Source organism: Delphinapterus leucas, unplaced genomic scaffold, assembly GCF_059928025.1.
Source record: "Delphinapterus leucas isolate spDelLeu-1000000601 "Yukka" unplaced genomic scaffold, BTC_Dleu_Yukka2 spDelLeu_asBTCV2_sq25, whole genome shotgun sequence".
NCBI lineage: Eukaryota > Metazoa > Chordata > Mammalia > Artiodactyla > Monodontidae > Delphinapterus > Delphinapterus leucas.
Genome location: NW_028322234.1, coordinates 14,511,778 through 14,533,717, shown reverse-complemented (window position 1 = coordinate 14,533,717; position 21,940 = coordinate 14,511,778). Strand labels below are relative to the sequence as shown.

Below are 21,940 nucleotides of genomic sequence, written 5' to 3'. Positions count from 1 at the left end.
AAGCTAAAATGAAGGACACCAGGACTTCCATGGTGGCCCAGTGGTTAAGACTCCACGCTCCCAACGCAGGGGCGTCAGGGAACTAGATCCCACATGCCACAGCTAAAAGAGCTCACATGCGGCAACAAAGATCCCTCACACAGCAACGAAGATCCAGCATGCCGCAACTAAGACCCAGCACAGCCAAATAAATAAACAAATATTTTAAAAAATAATAATAATAAATAAAATAAAATGAAGGACACCACATGTCCAACATGATGAACAAACACACAACCAAAAAAGACCCCAGAAACAATGTCATAAAAACCATCTTAAGTCCTTCTAAAGACAAAACAAAAAACTAAAAAACAGGTCATCTGCAACAGAACAAGAACCCAATAGCACCAGACTTCTCAGAAGACAAAGAAGCGACACTTCCAAAGCTCTAAGTGACAGTAATTCTCCAACTAGAACGTTACACCCAACTAGACTACTATTCAAGTGTGGGAACAGAACAAGGGCACTTCAAATACGCTAGGAGTCAGGGAGTTTATTCCCCACACACCTTTCTTTGGAAATTGCTTCAGTAATTAATCTCCTGGGAAACTTCTTGAGAAATTATTCTAGTAAAACAGGAAAATAAACCAAAACATAAGGGTATTAGGTAAATCCCCCCAGGAGAAAAGTAAAAGGAAAGTCCCAGCGTGATGGCTAAAGAGGAGCCAGTTCTGATTAGAGGAGGAAGAGACCAGAATGAAATAATTCGAAGGGGAAAAAACTCCACTGAATAAATGAAATGCTGGGAGGATGGAAAAAAGGCAAAGCACCTTTGATGAAAAAGACACAGTGCAAGGATGGGAAGAGAAGCAAAGGGACAAATATGAAGCGCAGTAAACGGGGCCAAATTTTAACCAAGGATGATAAAAAGAGCCCATCTGACCTTGACATGAGCTTGAGCGTTCTCTTTGGAGTGGCCCAGAGTTCAGAGAGGATCCCGACCAGCCCGACAATGGAGAGAGTCACTACGGTCAGTGCCCTTTGCCAGCTACCAACTTCTAGACTTAATCTCTAATCCTGGAGTGGAGCAACCTTAACGAAGTCAAGTGTAGCTCCCAGAGGGAGGGGTGTAAGGTTCAAGGAAGACGGGGTGCTCCTGCCCTTCTCTTCCTAAATGGAAAGTCAGGAGACCTTGGCCAAAGTTGACAGCATCAAAGAATGCATTCGTTCTCTCAACGAATACTTAGTAAGCACCTAAGTATTACTTAGGATACAGCAGCAAACTATATGGCCAGACACAAACCCCTCAATTGTCGGGGATGAAAGGGGGAGAAGCTTAGGAGAAAGTCTAACCCTTCACGCTAGTAAGTTAATAAACAAATGTGAAAAATCTAGAGATAAGAAGCAAATTTGCTTTTACTGCTTTAAGGTGTTAAGAAAGGACACGACCCAGAAAGGCCTAGAAATGCTGCCCCTGGGGTGATACCACCACTGATGAGTTGGGAGGTGGGAACATCCCATCTGGCACATCTCTGCTGGGTCTGTTACGGGTGCATATTTTGGTGTAAAAGATACTTTTTAAGCACATAAAGTATAATTTCAGAGGCTGGAGCCCTATAAGAAATTCACTGGCTGCTTCACCTGATCTGTTTTTCACTGACCACTAAGCAAATGGCGAGTGAGCATTTACCATTCGATACACGTGACGCAGGTGCCCTCTGTGTACAGGCCGCACAGACTTTGCAAACATGCACGATTCACCTACTGAAACTCTGCCTGCAAAATGACACTTCAAAAGAGTGCGCTTCACTCAAAACCCACGTTTCAGACATCGGGAGCTCAGAGAATGTGCCGCTTCCTCGTGACCACAAACAGGTGACTGGGCCTCTCAGGACCTCAGTTTCCACATCTAGATATGGGAGGGGATCCTGGGGGGCTCCCTGCATCGGACAGCACAGAGCGAGGGCAGGACAAACGTAGGCCGCTCTGAGTGTTACTTCTAGCGGCTGCTTGGTTAAGGACCGGAGGGGAGGAAGATGAAACCAGCAGCTGAAAGGTGGCTAGGAGTCACCATCTGAGGCCCCTCCCGGAGAGAAAGGGAGGGACGGGAGAGGGCGGTGGTGAAGGAACCGCAGGGGCAGCTGTCTGGGAAAGCAGGCACCTGGGCCAGGAGGGGGCAGCCCAGCTTCTGCTCTGCGTCCGGGCACAGCGACCACGGGCTCCCCCCGAATGAACAGGCGTGACCAAGCGCCAAGAAAAACGGGCATATCCAGCCCACAGAGCATAGACCCCTGCTTTAAAGCACAGGCAGCTTACCTGGCCCCCTGAGCTTGCTTCCCCATCTGTAAAAGAGGGTCGCGGGGTGAACGAAAAGAGCTTGTGAGCAGGATGTGCCTGGTAAGTGGCATGTATTACTACTATTATTATTAGCAGGTGCTTTACAGATACCTGCTGTTGCCAGGAACCAGATGGGCTCTCTCCAAGAGGCTCAGAGACTGAAAAAGGAAAAAGGGAGAGAAGCTGAAGACTCAGGAAAGGAGAAACGAAGGAAAAGGAACAGCGGAAAGCTGATGGAAGAATCCAGAAGAAAAAGAATCTCGAGCTACTTCTGAACCAGGAGTTTCTACTCCTGTAACACACGTCACTTCCCCACTGGACAGTAAGACACTTGCCGGCCCAGGCCCCCAGCAGGTCCCGGAACGGGCTCCTGCTTCCACCCGAGGCTCCATGCTGTCACAGCATGACCCCCGGCCCCCTGGCCCACCTACTGCGGGTAGAGGGGGCAGCAGCCCAGCAACGGCTCTCCCAGCCCTGAAGCCCTTTCCGAGCACAGAGTCCTTTGTTCCTTTATCAACGCATCCATTCGAGAACTATTTTCAAGACCCCTGTGACGGGCTGGGCTTCACATGGGGACCGAATGGTAAAAACAGGAGACAGGGCCCGGCCCCCACAGAGCTCCCAACATCGCCTCCAACTTCGCTCCAAATTCCCCAGGAAGTGGTCTCTGATCGGGCGCCCTCGGTGAGTTCCCGGCTCTCCGCCCCGTGAGACAGCCGGGCCGCATGTCACCCTGTACTTCGCAGATGGCCGGGCGCTCTGAGGGGTGAAGCCAGGGAGGAGGCAGCGGCGAAACGCAAGCCTTTTCTGCTTTTGCCCCACATACCACGGGCTCTCTAAAGGGCATCTCTCCTCCAACGTGGGCCCAGTAAGCAGCTTCCTGCTTACTCACCAGGGGGTGTAAGTCGCCCTTCCCACCCTCAACCACAGGGCTACATTCTCTGGAAGCTTCTCAGAGCCTGAGTCTAAGTGATGACACAAGATATTGTCACCACCTCCGCTGGGTTTTCCCTACAGCCAACTCCGCGGCCGAGGGAGAAGCAGAAGGGATGGTGGAGGCCCTGTGTGGAGGGCGAGCTCTCGCCTCGGGCTGCGGGGTACAGGCCACCTGCTCCCCAGGGAGAGGGCAGGCGGCCAGAGTGGGGACACTCACCACGCTTGGGCTTGGGGAAGCTGTCGTGCAACCGGAAGACCACCTTCTCCACGAAGTGCTGGATCTCACACTGCTCAGGGCCGCGGACAAACACCATCCAGTCATGCGTGAAGCCCTCCGTGGTGGGCTTCTTGCGTAGTTGGGCACGATGTCCCAGCTCTAACTTGACCTGGACAGTGCACTGCAGGGAGAGAGAGGCGGGCACAGGGTCAACGCAGAGCCCAGGGCAGGGTGCTGCAGGCCGTGCCCTCCCCCTGGCCCCCTGCGGCCTACAGAGCTTGTAAGTGAAGGGAGTCCGCGAAGGGGCAGCGCGTTCACAGGAGCAGGAGCCTGCACGTGCTCAGGTGGGCGGGGCCCGGACGGCTGTGCATGCCTTCGCTCCCCAGGAGGCCCACGGGGGGCCCCCCGCGCCTCCTCCCCACCCTGCCCCAGGGCCTTGGCACCTGTGGTTCCCACTGCCTCGGATGCTCTCCCCCAGGCCTCCCCACGGCTGGCTCCATCCTGTCACCGAGGTCTCGGCTTGACTGTCACCTCCTCAGAGAAGCCCTCCCTGACCACCCAACCTGAAAGCACCCACCACCACCCCATGGCTCTTTATTGACACAGTCTTCTCAGCAGTCTCCATGATCAGACATCATCTTGCTAGCAGTCTGCCTACTCTCCTCTTGCACTGGCTCACTGCAAATGGCTCCCTGCCCGGAGTAGCAACCCTCACCAAGATCTCCTGGAAAACAGCAGCGTGACCCGTGGTGCCACTGCAGTCGCCCCTCAGTACCCATGCGGGATCGCTTCCAGGACCCGAGGATACCAAAATCCACGGATGCTCAAGTCCCTTAGGTAAAAAGGCTTAGCACTTACATGTAACCTACGGATATCCTCCTGCATACTTTAAATCATCTACAATACCTCGTACAACGTAAATGCTAGGTAAATAGTTGTAACTACATGTAAGTACTATGTAAATAGTTGCTGGGGCACAGCAAATTCAAGGGTTGCTTACTGGCACTTTCGGGAATCGTTTTCCCGAATATTTTCGATCCACAACTGATTGAATGTGTGGATGCAGAACCCACGGATCCGGAGGGCAGACTGTACCTCGTTCTACGAATGAGGCAACCAAGGCTCCAAGAGTGAGCTGTTGAGTGGCACACACGAGGTGGCTGAGTTGTAGGGAGATTCAGGCCCAGGTGTGTGTGTGTCACCCAAAGGCCACTCCCTTGGCCAGTGTGCCATCCTTCCATCCTTGATTAAAGCATTTTCATTCTCCATCATCCCACAGAGTGCCTCCTGGAAAACAGAGGCCCCTGGGGTCACCCGAGTCACCTGCACAAACGCTGGCTTTGTTTTCAAAGCAGAACAGCAGTTCACAGTGAGAATGGGGGGCAAGTGTGAAGCCAGCTGGGGACAGGTGCAGGTGGGCCCGCGGCCTCGGGCTGCCCTCCTCACACACGTTGGCCACTCGCCTGAGACAGGAAGCAGCTCGTGCCAGCCCCCCGCCACACACACACGCTAAGCAGGCAGCCCCAACCCTTCGTAGAACTTGCACCAGCGAGGCCAGCTGAAGCCGCCGACAGGGACCCACTGTACACATCCGCTCTGGCCTGTTAAAACCCTCTCTGGACTTCACAGAGATACAGCCTGACACCTAGTATCAAAATCAAGAACGTTACAAAGAAAGCAGAGGCCAAGTGGACACTTGCTCCGAAGTATTGAGATAACGAGGGACAAGCGGGCCAGCGGCCTGCATCCCACGCATCCGGAAGGAAACTCCCCTGTCGGGCTCAACAGCCCAGGCCCAGACCAGAAACCTCCCTCTGCACTCTCTTTCTCACCACTGGACCCCAGGCACCCCTGGGGCCACAGTCCCTCCAGGACCTGCCTCTTCTCTGGGTTCCAAAACCCTGTTCAGACCCACCACCGGCGTACTCCCCACTCTTCCACCCCTCGCTGCTCGGTCACTGCCGGGAAAGCGTGGCCCGCCGCTCTCGGTCAGAATCGAGTCCGCAGGCCTCAGCATACCTCCCATCTCGCACCTGTGCTTCCTCAAGTCTGGGGTATTCCTCGTTTACCATGCTTTCACCCAAGATCAGAGAGTATATCGCAGAGCCGTGCAAGTTTTCCGCGCTGCAGTCCCCTGTACGTGCACACACACATGCTCGTGCACAAAGAAGATGCTGCCAAGTTCTGGCCAGGCCTTAGAGGCTGAGAACCGAGGAAGCACAGGAAAACGCACACACCCTGCATCCCAACTCAGTCAGACACCAGCCATCCCCAAACATACTGGGAACGTCCACTCCCATCCACCTCTGCTCCTTCCGGCCCACAGCTGGGGGCGCCCTAACTCACTTCTCTCTGATTGGAATGCCACTTGTCCCTTAAGCCCTGGCTCAAGTGCTACTCTCTCCAGAGCCCCTTCTGATAGATCCACACCGGAAACCAACCAGACCCTGGTCTCCACAGCAGTCTGTGTACAACCAACTCCGCTGTGCCACTTCATCCCAACCCTGCTCCTGACTGTTCACTGCTGTCTCCCCCAGGGCCACACCCCACCCGTCCTTTTAACCTCTATCCTGGAATCACGCTGCACAAGGCATCAACACTGGATTAAACCAGAGAGGCTTCCTAGATCAGTGAGCTCTAAGTGGTACATTCGTTCCAAGAGGGAAGGGCCAAGGTGACAGATAAGGACAGGGTGGCCCTGACGCATGGACTGGCAGGAGGCAGTGGGTACTTAGTGAGACAACTGTAAAAACAGGGCAGGAGCCCCCCACCCCGCCGGCACAGGACGACAGTCCCCGTGGGGCTGCTTGGGAAAAGAGCAGAGAGCCCTGGGACCGGTCCCCTCGGGGGAGGGGTGGGGATCCGGATGGAGCATTTAGATTCCACACTAGAGAAATGACAGCCAACCGTACGCAGGTGACGGATTGGAGGAAACAGCATCTAAGTGATAAAGCACCCCAGCAACTGTGTACACAGTCTGGGCTGAAGGCAAAAAGGACAGACACACCAACAACAACAAGCCTGCTGGGAGGCAACCATAGGGAGTGGCTGGAAAAGGAGCCTGAAACAGGAGAACTGGGAGGACCCAAGGGCGGATGCAGATGGAGAGACAGGCGACCAGGCAGCTGGGTGGCTGTGATGATGCCCATGGAGCCCGGGTGGGTGGAGCGAGGGTGGGGGGGTGGGGACATTTGGGGGGAAATACCCCCCTGACAGCTGGAGAAAAGGCCTGGACGTCTGGATAAACAAGTCATGCTCGAATCAACCACAAGCTTCTATCCGCAGAACGCTGCTTATGGACAACGTTCAAGATAAACAACACCCAACAATATTTACATGATCCCAAATAGGCCATAATCGCCCCCATACACTTACGGGTGTGTAACAAACTCTGCTTTTCTCTCTGACCTGTTTTCACACTGAGGAGTCGGGAGACAATCCCTGGATTATGGGAAACCAGATCCACATAATCACAATGACAACAGGACACTGTTGAATGGCTTCTGGTATCAATACTTTCGAGTTAACTCCTAGGTGATGAGATGCCCCCTCAGATTCTGCTGTTCACCAATCCGGAGATTAACAACCCTGCTCCAACCCCAGCTGCCTTCCCGGCATTTCTCATCACGTGGGGTTCCTACCCAGGACACATGAGCAAGCCCGGCAGAGCAGTGATTGTGAAAGAAGGGAAGACCACAGTTCCATCCGAGGGGGAAAATGGAAGCGCCAAAAAGACGCTCCAGAGGCCAAAGTAAACAGGAAGGTTCTGAAGCGCGATGGGTAATCTTTGCAGCCGGTGGGCCGTGCCCAAAGCTCTGCCCAGGCGGCATCTCTGCCTCAGGGGCCAGCGCCAGCTCAGTCCCGACACCCCCAGACCCCAGGTGCCAATGACTGCATACGCCAGTGCACACAGGAGAAGTCTCCCCTGAATGCTGGAATCTTCTAAGAAGTAAAGATGGTGGAATATCACAGATTTGGGGACACTATATTAGAAAAGAAATTGTTGATTCCGTAGGACACTCAAGCTACACCGAAGCGGAGGCAAGTAAAGCTGAGCCCTGGCCAACTACTCCGACTCGGCGAGTCACGGTAATTCCACCTCCGACAATTCCACCTCTGCAGGCTCTGCCCCCTCCTTCCTTACTCCACCTGGACTCCTTCCTCGTCCAGCAGAACTGGAGAACTGAAGCAGATCAGTCAGCTGCTTCTCCAGGAAGGGTGCCTGCTGGAGAGGCTCGCTGTTGGCTGGATTAATAAGCCCGAGCTGGACTTCGCTGGTGGCGCAGTGGTTAAGAATCCGCCTGCCAATGCAGGGGACACGGGTTCAAGCCCTGGTCCAGGAGGATCCCACATGCCACGGAGCAACTAAGCCCGTGCGCCACAACTACCGAGCCCATGTGCCACAACTATTGAAGCCCATGCACCTATAGCCCGTGCTCCGCAACGAGAGAAGCCACCGCGATGAGAAGCCCACACACCGAAACGAAGAGTAGCCCCCCTGCTCACCGCAACTAGAGAAAGCCCGTGTGCAACAACGAAGACCCAATGCAGCCAAAAAAAAAATGAAAAAAGAAAAACTAATAAATTAAAAAAAAAAAAAAAAGTCCGCGCTGCCTGGAATGACGTCCCTCACCTGCCCCGCAGCTGCTGGGAGGCCCCTCGCAGAGCCTCCAGAGGGAGGGCCCGGCCTTGGTCACTGCCACGTCCCAGCATCTTGAGGGCCACTTCGCCACCCACTGCCCCCACAAAAGCCCAGAACAAAGGGGCACTTTCCAGGCTGCTCCAGAAAGGGTTAACTATTCTACCTCTGGGGAATCATCCCTAAGACCTGAGATGAGATGGAGTGGCACGAGGGCTCCCAGGGCCATCTAGGGACAGTTAAGCTTGGGCTGAGGGCCTCCGCTGGGCACTGGCCTCGCTCCAGGCCAACTGGCGGCGGGCACTTGGAACCCAAGGGCCAGAATCCTAAGTCCTGCGAGCCAGGCAGACGGATCAGCCAGCACAGACCCCTGCAGGTGTGGAAGGGGAGGCCCCACCCAGCAGAGACAGAGCCAGCCTGGTGTCAACAGCCCTGCCGGCCTCACAGCCCTCGCTTCCCGGGATCCTTCCCACATCCCTCGAACCCTGCCCTCAGCCCGGCCCCAGGAGACAGGTCTTCAACAAGTGTATCTGTAAGATTTCCCCGGATCTTCTGGTGGGAATTCTCTTTACCAGATGCCCCCCCCCGTCCCCCCACCCCGGGAATTCCCACTTTACCAAGTGGCCTAATTAGGCCTGGAGTCTGGCTACTGCAGCTAATTCCCTCAGATGCGCAATCCCCTCCCCTCCCAGGAGGAGGAAGCACCCAGGGGTCTTTTCCCTGATCAGCCTGGGACGATTTTGCCAAGTCTGATGACACCCAGCAGGGTCACTGGCAACGTGGTCCACACACCCACAAAGGGGGACAGGGGCTGGGCCCACAGAGCAGCAGCCACACAAGCCCGAAGTAAGCGCTCTTCACAGAACTTTCTCCCTCTAGACCCAGCGGGGGGCTCCCGGGAGCAGACACTGAATCAGAGCACAAGACAGGGAGAGGACGGCCGTCCCTCTGAGACAATCCTCTCAAGTGGAGCCTGCCTGCCCGGAGGCTGGGACCTCTCAGGACAGCCGCAGGAGGCCCTGGCTCTCTAACGGCTGGCCCACGGGGGCTGGTGGCTGCCCCTACACTCTTTTAGGGCTCCATCCGGCCTCAATTCTCTGACCCAGGGCACCAGGTTAATGACAAAGGGACAAGAAGGGGCTCAATGAATGTGCCTCTGGAAACTCTCTAAGGTAAGTGTGCAGACCGTGAGGGTGTGCAGATACACCCACAATCTTTAGGGCTGTCAGGCTGCTGGGAAGCCTCACCCCTACCAGCCCACCAGGGAGGCCTGGGACAGGATATGCATTAAATATGTACGAAACGCACACAGACATGTAGATGATGCGTCGGCCATCCCCAGAGTTCTCCAGAGAGCAGTCTTGGGAGATTTTGAACACGAACAAGCCCAATAAAGGCATCTGTCACCATGCCAGGTGGGCCTGGTGACAAAGGCAGTGATTCCTAGTCACTTTTATTTAACCAACAGTTGGCGAAGCTAAGTGCAAATCTTCGCATTAGAAACTACGAGGGACCCAAAGGGGAGCAGAACTCTGGTCCCCGCTCTCAAGCACTTTACAACAAGTTGCTTCACAACTTTAAAACCTGGCATCGACCTGCTGGGACAGCTTCAGAGCCAGGTGGGGGAGGACCCCATCACCCCCTCATTAGCACTCTGCACAGTCCTGAGGTTCTCTATGCAAGGTCTGGGGGAAGAGCGAGCGCTCCCTAAGCATCCCACCAGGCCTCGACTCCTTGCAGGGCTGTCCTGGGCCTGCGTTTGCACATCCGTGAAATGGGCCTTCCCCGTGAGAAACAAACCTCCCTTCTGCAACAGCAGAGTATGGTCACAGGCAGCTGTTCTCAAATCCAAACTTTGGAGATGAAGAGTCAGCGTCAGTTCAACCATGTGGCTCAGCGGGTCGGCTGCCCACCTCGCAGCCAGGCCCAATGCTTTTGTGAAGGGAGGACTCCCTGGTCCTTTGGGGAACAGGACTCCCCAGACGCTGATACCACTTCCAGCTCCCTAGGCAACCCCCCGCCCCCTGAGGCTCCCTTCCCAGCCTCCTTTCCATCTTTTCAGCAGCTGCTCAGTCTGTAACCACGCCCATTCCTTCCCCACCATCCTTGGAGATAAATCACATGGCTCCCAGCCATGACCCCTGCGTGAGCAAAGACCTGCCCCCCAAAAATACATCACCACGTCCCCCCTAAAAAAAAATACAAATCCCGCAGACGACAGACGTGTAAGTACAGGCTACAGGTCAAGGGATCAAACAGATGGGGGTGTGGTCAAGGCAAAGGGTACCAGAATGACATTTTCCCGGGAGCCAGAGCCAAATGCAGAATCCCCCTTCTCAGCTGGGCCTGCAAGTTCTAGAGAACACAACAGGAAGGTCAAGAGAACCAAAGTCTCCCAGAGCAAGCGGGCCTGGGCGAGCGGGGGAAGCCCCGTTGTTTCCCATCATACTGAGGCATTCACAGGTTTGGGGCATCATGGGGGAGACAGAGAAGGCTGACTCTGCTGGATTCACAGCGTTTCCCCCGCCCCTTCTCTCCTGCCTCCCCAGGGGCTGCTGCCCCCTAAAGAAGGGACAGAGCTCCTGGGCCTCTCCCAAATTTGCATGAGAACACAGCCTGGGATGAAGAGTCAGACGCCTGGGTGGCTCAAGCTTTCCTCTGGGACCGGTTTCACTTGTCAAAACGTGTGCAAGGATCCAGACCAGCGCTGTCGAGTGGAACCTTCTGCCCTGATGGAAAGGTCGCCTCTTCGTGCTACCCAATGAGGTGGCCGGCACCTCAGGAGTGGTGGTTCCCGGGCACTTAAAATGTGGGTGGTGCAACTGAGGAACTGACTTTTTCGTTCTCGTACTTTTAAGTTTAAATAGCCACCAAGTGATAGCTGCTGCCGCGCTGGGCAGTGGCGAGGTACCTCTCTTTGGCCCAGGGTGCTCACCTGCTCCCTGCACCCCCAGCAGGACGGCTGTCTCCCTCTGTCACCGACCCAGAACGCCGCCGCTTCTCACCGCTCCGCTCATACAGATGACAGCCACCCAACCAGCCAGGGCGCCACATATCACAAGGGGAATGGACACAGCTGGGCCTGAGATGTTTCCCCGGGGGGGCCCGGCGGGTGGGGTGAGGGGCGGGAGCCATGCTCTACGCCCACAGGGTGCCCAGCAAGACTTCCCCAGGGGCCAGCTTCCTTGAAAGTGGACACTGAAGGTTTATTTTGTTGTGTTTCTTAACTCAATACAGATCGGAGGCAACGAGCTCTGTCCCTTCAAGGGAAATGAACTCACACCACTCTGCAGAAATCCCCCATTCAGCTGTCATGAACTATTCCCTACTTCTCAAGAAAGAGGTACAACACCAAGGCTGAAAGGAAATCGCAGTGAGAGGGTGCCCCCAAGCACAGGTCTCAGTGATCCTGGGCCACCAGGCGGCTGGGATGGGCGGGGGGGGGAGGTCTCCCACCCCCCAACCCTGAAACCCCACGGCCACACAGCACCTTACGAGCCAGAGCTGCCTGAGTGGCACCGGCAGCCAGGGATGCCCCAACGTGCCCTAACAGCGGGGATTTCAGCTGCCAGCCCCACTGCCCCCACACTGCCTCTCCTGGCTTCGAGCCCCTGGAAGGCAGGGGCAGCAGGGGAGGGTGAAGAAATAAATGATCCTATGTCGGGGGTCGCAATGGTCCAGGGCTTGGGGAGGGGTAAGGGGCTTGGGTACTGAAGAGGAGAACAGCCTTGGGTTCGCCAGGACTGGCTCAGGGTTTCCAGAGAGAAGGGAAAGGGGCCGTGGGGAGAGTTTAGGGAGGCTGGGGAACACCCTAGGTTTGCAGCAAGGCTCTCGGGGGCGGCTCCAAGATGCTGGGGAAGGCAGGGAAAATGGGGTGTGCTAGGGGGAGAGGGTAGTGGGTCAAAGTCACAGCATCAGACTAGGGGATGCTGGGAGGAAGTGGGCGACCCTGAACGTAAGGAGAGAGACACACGGGTTCAGAAGAGACTGCAGGTCTCTGCAGGGAGGACGACTATGGTTACAGGAACCAGAGAGAGGAGACCTGGACTGGGGGACAACGTGGGGAAGCGTAAATCAGAGTCACAGGGGCAAAGAGGGCCCGAATTGAGGGGAGTGAGGCATCTGGTGTCTGAAGGGCGTGGAGGCTCCAGGTCCGAGCAGAAATGGTCCCTGGACCTGGTCAAGAGGGTCTGAAGGTGAAGAGACAGACCCTTGGGGCCCTGCGGTCCAAGGGAGAGTGATCAGGGCCTGAAAGCAGAGGGGGCTGAGCAGCAGAGTGGGTCAAAGGCATCTGAAGAAGAAAGCCCAGGTCCAAAAAAGGGGACCACTCAATGCACACCTGGGTCCTGGTGGGAAAAGACCCGGGACCCTACCAGGGTTTGAGGAGGAACAGATGCTCAGGCTGAGGCAAGGGCAGGACCAGAGGGGAGAGAGGTCAGCGTGGGCCTGGGTTCGAGGAAGGAGGAGGCTGCAGACCAAGGCCCCAGGAGTTGTGGGGAACTCAAACCCCAGCAAAGGTTTAATGCCGGGAGTTTGAGAGGATTCAGGGCCAAGGGGCCAGAGGAGGCAGGAGACACCGACTGGCCCTGGATTCAGACAGGAAAGGGGGTACAGGCCGGATCAGAGGAATCTAAGGGGCCCCCGGGGGGGCTGCGGGGACTCAGGACTGTGCCGGGATCCCGAGGGATGTCCCAGGGGGCGCTGGGTCGGACTGGGGTCACAAGGGGCGTCGCAGGGGGATGTGGGCCAGGCCGGGGTCCCGAGGAGCGTCCCAGAGCGTTCTGGGCTGAAGTGGAGATCACGGGGGGTGTCTCACGGGGATCTGGGCCAGACCGGGGTTCCGAGGGGCTTCCCAGGGGACTCTGAGCAGCGGGGGACCGGGGTTCCCAGGGGGGTCCGCGGCGCTCTGACCCGGCGGGGGTGGCGGATGGGGGATGGGCGCCCCCGCCCCACATAAAGGCCCGGGGAGCTGCGGGCGCGCACAAAGCTGGGCGGGCGGGCGCCGAGCGGGGGCGGGGAGGCCGGGACCGAGGAGGGTCGGGCCCGGCCGGGCGGGCGGGTAAGGGAGGGAGGGAGGGAAGGAGGGAGAGGGCCGGGCGGGCGGCGCGGGCCGCGCTGCGGCGGCGCGGCCGCTCCTCACCTGATTGTCCATGGCTGGCTCCCCGCCCCGCCCCCGGGCCCCGCGTCGCTCGCCGCCGCCGCCGCCGCTCAGCGCCGCCGCGCCGCCCTCATTGTCTGTCAGGCGCCGCCGCCGCCTCTCCCGGCCGCCCGCCCGCCCGCCAGCCCCGCGGAACCGGAAACCACCGCCAACCCGGGTCGCGCACCGACTGCGGGCCCCCGCCGCCGACTCGGGCCCGCTGCCCGGACTGACAGCTGCCCAGGCCAGTCGACGACGTGGACGGCAACTTGTGGGGCGGGACTTCCGGCCTGGCGGGGGCCTGCCGGGCTGCGGTCGGAGGGACGAAGACCGCAGCCAATGGGAGGCCCGGACCGGAGGGGCGGGAGGAGGGAGGGAGGGAGGCGCGAGGCGAGCCCCGCAGAGGGGAGCGCGAGGTGTGCGCCGCACGTGGAGGGGGGCGGGGGCGGAGGCGGGACGGGAGCGCCGCGCCTGCGCACTGTGGCCCCAGGGGGCGCTGCCCAGTGACCGGAGCTCCCCGGGGCTGAGCCTCCCCCGGGCCCCAACCTCCCCGGTAGGGAGGAATCCCCAGGGACACTTTTGTTTCCTGGCCACGTGTTGCTGCTGTGTGATGGAATGAGACCTGGGCTCTGGAACTGAAGATTAATTTTCCAATCCTGGAACTGTATCATGGTCAACTCCCTTCTTACCCTGAATCTCAGTTTGCGTCTGTAGAATGGGGACCATCACGTTGTGATGCTAGTACGTGGTAATCTGAATGATACAAATCTAAAATCTGCTGCACTGACATAACCGAGAAGTTCTCATTTTATCCACGAGATTTATCATGCTAATCCCTCCAAAAACCGTTTTTTAATTTACCCATGATAATATACCGCGACTTGTAAACTGTTTATATCGAATGTAAACATATGGCCCCATCTTTTTCAGGATCCTGTAAGCCACTTGTCTCTTGGACCTTAGGACTTCTACCTACGATGTGCAGTTATTTTAAATCCCTTCTTATAAATAGAAATCAGGGTTTTTTGTTTGTTTGGCTATTTTCCCCCCTCCACTTCTCATTTAAGTGTCAGGCAAGTATTCATTAGGTGGTGTGGCCTGTGCTTTGCGCTGAAGAACAGCGCCGGAAAATCAGTTATTTTGGGATAGAAGTAAGTCCAAACAAAAACTCTGAAGAGGGCCAGATCACTGTCATAATACATAGTAACACCGTACTTTTTAATCTAGGGCAGGGCGAGCTGGTTCGTGGGGGGAGAGGGGAGGGTGGAGGTCATGCTGAGAAAATATGCAACAACTTTTTTTTTTTTAGATATTCTTCATAATTATACCTAATCATCATCTATTTTGTTTATTTATTTATTGTTTTTGTTTTGTTTTGTTTTGTTTTTCTGTGGCCGCGCCGTGGCATGTGGGATCTTAGTTCTCCAAGCCCATGCTGCCAGCAGTGGAAGCACGGAGTCTTAACCACTGCTCCGCCAGGGAGGTCCCAGCAGCAACTTTAATGTGGGTACAACTTTAACTTTTTTTTTTTTTTTAATCCTGTAACTGGATGTAAGTGGATCAGTGGTTCTAAGTGGTCCTTGAACCAGGAGGTTCAGCATCTCTGAGAACTTTGTTACAAATGCAATTTCTGGTTTCTCTTGATTTATGGAATCAGAAACTGGGTGTGTGGCCAGCTGGGGGTGGGGTAGTGCAGAAATTTGTCTCTGAAGGAAGCAGGCAGTGAAGAACCTTTAAGCTACAGTTGTTGCAAAGAAAAGCTTCAGGAACTCAGCCTCCTCCCTCTTACTCATCTGGAAACTATCCTTAGATTAGATTCTGAATTGTTGGGGGTTTTCAAAACTACCTCCCTGGAGCTCTGACTAGATCAGGTATAACTTTTTGAGCATTAGAAAGGATAATGGGGAAACACCCCAAGTGCCCATCAATGAATGAACAGACAAACAAAATGTGGTCTGTCCATACAATGGAATATTATTCAGCCTCAAAAAGTAAGGAAATTCTGACATGTGCTACAACATGGATGAGCCTTAAGGACACTGCGCTCATTGAAATAAGCCAGACACAAAAGGACAAATATTGTCTGATTCCACTCACATGAGGCCCCTAGAGGAGTCAAATTCATAGAGACAGAAACTAGATGGTGGGGGCCAGGGGCTGGGGGAGGGGGATGGGGAGTCAGTGTTTCATGGGGACAGAGTTTCAGTTTGCGAAGATGAGAAAGTTCTGGAGATGGATGGTGGGGATGGTTGCCCAATAATAAGAATGTACTTAATACCACAAAACTGTGCACTTAAAAACGGTTACAATGGCAAATGTTATGTTGTATATGTTTTTACCACAATAAAAAAAGGACCATTTAACTCTGTGAACATACAAATATACATGAGTCCATAGTGATATTAAAACAACAAAGCACATTTGTCACCTTCGAAGGTGACAATTGTATGAACTCCTCACTTACCAAGCCTTTACAGCATGAAACCAGCTCCAGTTGATGAGGGAAGAAAGCCCTTTTTGCAGAAAAATGCCAACAAATAATGCTAAAAGGATGACAGAAAAATCACTGTTTTGAAACCCCTAATGAACTAATCATCACAGACAAGAGTCGTCAATGGATGCTAAAACGATTAACTGAAAGGTTCACGGGAGACTGGACAGTATCAGGTCCACCAATGATCTCCTCATGATTGCCTGCTAGATGCAAAGAGGGAAAAAATAACTTTCCAATGGAAGCATCATACCGTTGCCACCTTTGTTCAGTGACTTTTAGCAGCAGGGCAGTGGGACAAGCAGATGACAAGTTCCTACTAGGTGCAATGGTAAATACACAGCACCAAAAAAGTGTTCATGCCCCAAACGTTTAACTTGAATCACACCTCTAGTTCCAGTTTACAGAAGAAACACAAAGGATAGAGGCACATGGCAGATGACACCATGAGAAGCAATCAGACAAGTCCAGAAGGCGTAACTCTCAACAGCCTGGCTTTCTGGAGTCAACAGGATGGGAGGAAAGAAATGAGGACCGCCCAGAGTTCAAAGAGATGGTGTCACACCAAATGCAATGTTGGGTACTTCATTGGATCTTGGCTTTGAACAAACCAGCTGTGTCAACTGGGGACATTTGAACTTGAATTATATTGCATTATGTTTAAACTTGTATTTTGTTAGGTGTGATCATGGAATTATGGTTGTGTAGGAAAATGGCCTTATTTTTTAAAGCTGCATAGGGGTGAAATGCCCCCAGGCTAATCGCCTTTAAAATACATTAATTTAAAAACTAGACAGTGCAAATATGGCAAATGTTAAGAATTGTTCAATCTAAGTGACGGGCATACGGGATTTCATTAAACTGGTCTCTATGCTTTTCTGCATGTGGGACATTTCTATAATAAAAAGTAAAAATGTTAAAAATGCATCCTTTGGGCTTCCCTGGTGGCGCAGTGGTTGAGAGTCCGCCTGCCGGTGCAGGGGACACAGGTTCGTGCACCGGTTTGGGAAGATCCCACATGCCGCGGAGCGGCTAGGCCCGTGAGCTGTGGCCGCTGAGCCTGCACGTCCGGAGCCTGTGCTCCGCAACGGGAGAGGCCACAACAGTGAGAGTCCCACGTACCACAAAAAAAAAAAAAAAAAAAAAATGCATCCTTTGCCTAAAATTGAACCACTCTTTTCCTTCCTCTGGAGGTAAACAGAGGGCTGCTCCATTTTGTCATTAGCATGGCCATGTCCTAGCCAACACCTGCTGTACACAAACTCCAGAGGATGAATTTTAAACTCATTTCATCTTGACAATTGTAAGAGGTAGGTGTCGTTGCCCCCATTTCACAGGTGAGGAAACTGAGGCCCAGAGGAGGTGAGTTACCCAAAGTCCCATGCTGAGTATATGGCAGAGCCAGGGACCCACCGAGAGTCCAGAGCTACATATCTGCCGCCCTGTGTCTTACCTTAGTGCCTACTAGCAGCCTCCCCCACAAGAGCATCTGTACACGTTTGCTGAATAAGGATATCAGGGAAGACTTCCTGGTGGCGGTGGTTGGCGGCGGGGGGGGGGGGAGATTGAAACTGAGACTTGAATTGCATGGAAGGTGAATTCTGATTTCTTTCGGAGGAATGAAGAATGTTTAGATAGTAAGTTAGAAGGTGGCACTGTGCACAATATTGCTCTGTTTGTCATTTGCTATATAACAAATCACCCTAAACTGAGCGACTTAGAACAACACTAATCATTTAGTGTTGGGACCCAGTTGTTGGACCTTCAGAGATTCTGGTTTCATTAGTCTGGAGTAAGACAGGGCCCCCTCCCCCTCCCCCCTTTTTTAAGTTCAGCTGGGGATTCTCATGTGCAGACTGGGTTGAGAATCACTGAGCTGAAGTTAATAACACTTTCTGTTGTTATTGTATCTAGTTTTGTGGTTATTTTTGATCCATGGCAAATGACTTCTGGAAGTGACACAATGTTTCCTATTGACTTCAGTAAGAGCAAAGGGAGTAGATTTAGAGAAGAACATAAAGCAGATGGTAGTTTGAGCATTTGGCAGAATGCATGACTGATATACGTTATCCCGATGTTGCAAGCATCTGCAATTCAGGCAGGACTTGGCAGAAACAGCTTCTCTGTGCCCCTCATGATGTGAACTTACTGAGGCTGAAGAATCTCTCCAACACAGCTCACTCACCACACCGGCAAGTTGCTGCCAGCTATTGGTTCTTCTCCATGTGGGCTCCTCCACAGGGTGGCTTGGGCTTCCTCACAGCATGGCGGCTGGGTTCCAAGAGTGAGTGTCCCAAGAAAATCAGGAGATAGCTGCATTGCCTTGGATGAACTAGCTTCAGACGTCACATGGAGTCACTTCCACCATAGACTAAGCCCACCCACATTCAAGGGCTCCTTCACAGAGGAGCATAAAGGTCACATTGTAAGAAGAACATGTGGAATGGGAGATGTGGTTGCAGCCATTCTGGAAAATATACCGTCTTCCACAGTTCTTAACTCCAATATCTGAAGACCAGGTCCTGGGTAATTATAGATGATAATGATAAACTTTATTTAATTTGCTGTTAAATAAAGTAAAGCCCAAAGTCTGTATAAATATCTACAAGGTCACAGATGAGGGGGACAGGGAGGCACAGACCTCCCCTATCTCCCCATTGCTCACTCTGCTCCCTATACCCTGAACACACTGCCTGGTGCATAGTAGCTGCTCAAAAAAAATGTCTGTTGCGTGACATGAAATAATAGTGAATCACATCGTGAGAAGGTTAGTTCCTGATGATTTCTCTTCTAGTCTTTCTAATTCCTTCAAGAAGAAAGTCTTGGCTTGGTGTTCACAACTCTTAAATTCCTCTCTGGCACCCTCTTATCTTCCTAATGGCAAGAGAACAGACCAAGGGTTCAGACCCTGGGACAGGTGACTTACCTGGTACAGGGCCCTGCCTGTTCATTGATGTCTCTCGAGGAGCTTCAAAAAATACCAGTGCCCGAGGCCCACCTTCAGAGATTCTGGTTACATCAGTCTGGAGTATAGACTTTAAATTGGGGTATAGTTGACTTACAATATTATATTAGTTTCAGATGTACAACATAGTGATTCAATATTTTTATAGATTATACTTCATATAAGGTTATGACAAAATATTGGCTATATTCTCTGTGCTATACATCACATCCTTGTAACTTTTTTTTTATACCTAGTAGTTTGTACCCCTTTATCCCCTTCACCCATTTTGGCCCTCCCACCAGCCCTCTTCCCTCTGGTAACCACTAGTTTGTTATCTGTATCTCCACCCTGCCCCTGACATTTCTTTAAAATCATCTGGGTAAACAACACGGTCCTACTATATGGCACAGGAGACTATATTCAACATCCTGTTATAAACCACCGTGGAAAAGAACTTTTAAAGGAATGTATATATATATATATATATATATATATATATATATATATATATATATGTATATATAAGTGAATCACTTTGCTGTACAGCAGAAATTAACACAACATTGCAAATCAACTATAATTCGATAAAAATTTTTTAAAAATCAGCTGGGGATTCTCATGTGCAGACTGGGTTAAGAATCACTGAGCTGCAGTTAATGGGACTTCCCTGGTGGCGCAGTGGTTAAGAATCCACCTGCCAATGCAGGGGACACAGGTTTGATCCCTGGTCCAGGAAGATCCCACATGCCGTGGAGCAACTAAGGCCATGTGCCACAACTACTGAAGCCCCCACACTCTAGGGCCCAAGTGCCACAACTACTGAGCCCACGTGCTGCAACTACTGAAGCCCGCGTGCCTAGAGCCTGTGCTCGGCAACAAGAGAAGCCACCGCAACGAGAAGCCCGGGCACCGCAAGGAAGAGTAGCCCCCGCTGGCCGCAACTAGAGAAAAAGCCCACGTGCAGCAAGGAAGACCCAACTCAGCCAAAAAAAAAAAAAAAAAAAAGAATCACTGAGCTGCAGTTAATCACACTTTTTGTTGTTACTGTATCTAGTTTTATGGTTATTTTTGATCTATGACAAATGACTTCTGGAAGTGACCCAATGTTTCCTGTTTAAATACATCAGTGTGAGCAAAGGGAGTAGATCTTAAGAAACAAAAAGCACATGGTAATCTGAGCATTTGGCAGAACGCATGATTGATACATGTTATCAGGCACAAGTCCCACAGCTAGAAAGTAACATTTTGGACCTGGGGAGTCTAGCTTCCAGTCTGTAACTGAACTGCTATATTAGGTTTCTATCGCCCTCTAGTGGTCCAGTTTATTTGCACCCAAAGGGAGGACTTCGTATTAATTCCCCTACCTTTCACCTTGTAGGTGGTTCAGCCCTCGGAGACTTTTTTTGGAACCCTCTTTCTGGCCTTCAGCACGTTTCCTGTACCTTCCCGTTTCCTGCCAGCCACAAATGTACACACAGCCACTCATAGCAGTATCGAATAAGACCAAGCTGGAGCAGAGCCTAGTGGGGTGTTGGAGACCTACCCCAGATTAACTTCAACTCAGAGCAGAACTTGAATGTCACACTGAGACACTTGTCTCTTATCCCATAGGCAGTGGGGAGCCATGCATGGTTTTGGAGCAGACCAAAACTATGTGCAACAAGGCATTTCCCCAGAAAAGGGCACTACACTGGACATTTGCAATTTTCTCCCTCCTAGCATCATTCTCCCTTATTTTTTTTTTTTGCGGTACGCGGGCCTCTCACCCTTGTGGTCTCTCGTTGCGGAGCACAGGCTCCGGACGCGCAGGCTCAGCGGCCATGGCTCACGGGCCCAGCCGCTCCGCGGCAGGTGGGATCTTCCCGGACCGGGGCACGAACCCGTGTCCCCTGCATCGGCAGGCGGACTCTCAACCACTGCGCCACCAGGGAAGCCCCCATTCTCCCTTTTTTATTTTCTGGCAACAGTCCCTGATCTGAGGGCTCCCTCCAGTATGAGCCTGTAAGTCACCTTTGTGTGAATTTTTAAATGGCAGCCCTTCTGGGAGGATGCCAACTCATGACAGGCACAAAGCTTAAGAGAGGACTTCGACCCCCACTTGCTCCCTCTTCCCCCCAATCAGACTCACAGTCAGAGTGAGGCTCCCCACCCTCCACAGAGGAAGCACATGCCCAAGTCTGGCCACTCCAAGGGCTGCATCCTTCTCGCTACCGGGATCGGTGGAGGCGGGTGCGAGAGGGCATGACCTAACACCAGCCAAGAGTGACTCTGGGAGCTTTCTTAAATTTTAATTGAGGTAAAATTCACATAACGTAAAACTAACCATGAACCGTATTAAAGCGTATGATTCAGGGGCATCTAGAACCTTCCCAGTGTTGTGTAACCATCACTTCTATCTAGTTTTCCAAGACCTATTCTTCACCCCAAAAGGAAACCCTATACCCATTAGTAGTCACTCCCCATTCCCTCCTCTCAGCCCCTAGCAACCACCAATCTGCTTTTGCCCTCCCTTATGGATTTGCCTGTTCCAGACATTTCATATAAGTGAAATCATAGAATATGTGCCCTTAGTGTCTGGATTTTCACTGAGTGTAATATTTTCAAGCTTCATCCATATTGTATCATGTGTCAGAGCGTCATTCCTTTTTAAGGAGGAATAATATTCCATTGTATGAATGCACCACTTTTGTTTATCCATCGATGGACATTTAGGTTGTTTCCACCTGTTGGTTCTTATCAGTTGTGCTGCTATGAACATTTCTGTATGCATACTTGTTTGAATACCTGTTTTCAGTTCTTTGGGGTATATGTCTAGGAGTGGAACTGATGGATCACATCGTGATTCTATGTTTAACTTGTTAAGGAACCAGTAAACTCTTTTCCACTACAGCGGTACCATTTCACATTCCTACCGGCAAATCACAAGGGTTCCAATCTCTCCATGTTTTTATCAGCACTTATCTACTGCCTTTAAAAAATATTATGGCCAACTTAGTGGGTGTGAAGTGATATTTGTGGTTTTGATTTGCATTTCCCTAATGATTAACGATGTTGAGCATCTTTTCATGTGCTCTTGGAGCTTTAGTGTATACTTTTCTACTTGGAAGGCTAGAAGCCTAGTGGCAGCCACCTCCTACCCATGAGGCAGACCAGAGGGATGGAGGGAACCTGGCCCTGGTGACATCATTTGAAGCCCAGATCCAGCCACACCAGCAGCAGGCTAACTTCAAAGGTATATATGCTGATTATCCTTTTGT

The 21,940-nt window shown here is 52.6% G+C and overlaps 1 protein-coding gene across 4 annotated transcripts in view; it reads right to left on the bottom strand.

Annotated features, from left to right (window-relative positions):
- The window catches only part of MLLT1 (MLLT1 super elongation complex subunit), a 64,968-nt gene extending 51,601 nt beyond the window's left edge, over positions 1–13,367 (bottom strand). For 3 of the 4 annotated variants that reach the window (XM_089905573.1, XM_022557053.2, XM_089905576.1), the window contains exons 1-2: positions 13,249–13,367; positions 3,470–3,650 (exon numbers count right to left, since the gene is read on the bottom strand). In XM_089905573.1, coding sequence (XP_089761699.1) covers positions 3,470–3,650; positions 13,249–13,260 — 193 coding nt within the window. In that variant the 5' untranslated portion in view covers positions 13,261–13,367. Of the gene's footprint in view, positions 1–3,469; positions 3,651–11,043; positions 13,049–13,248 lie in introns of those variants that run through there. The other variant, XM_089905575.1, reaches the window with a different exon arrangement.
- Positions 13,368–21,940: the final 8,573 nt, after the last annotated feature.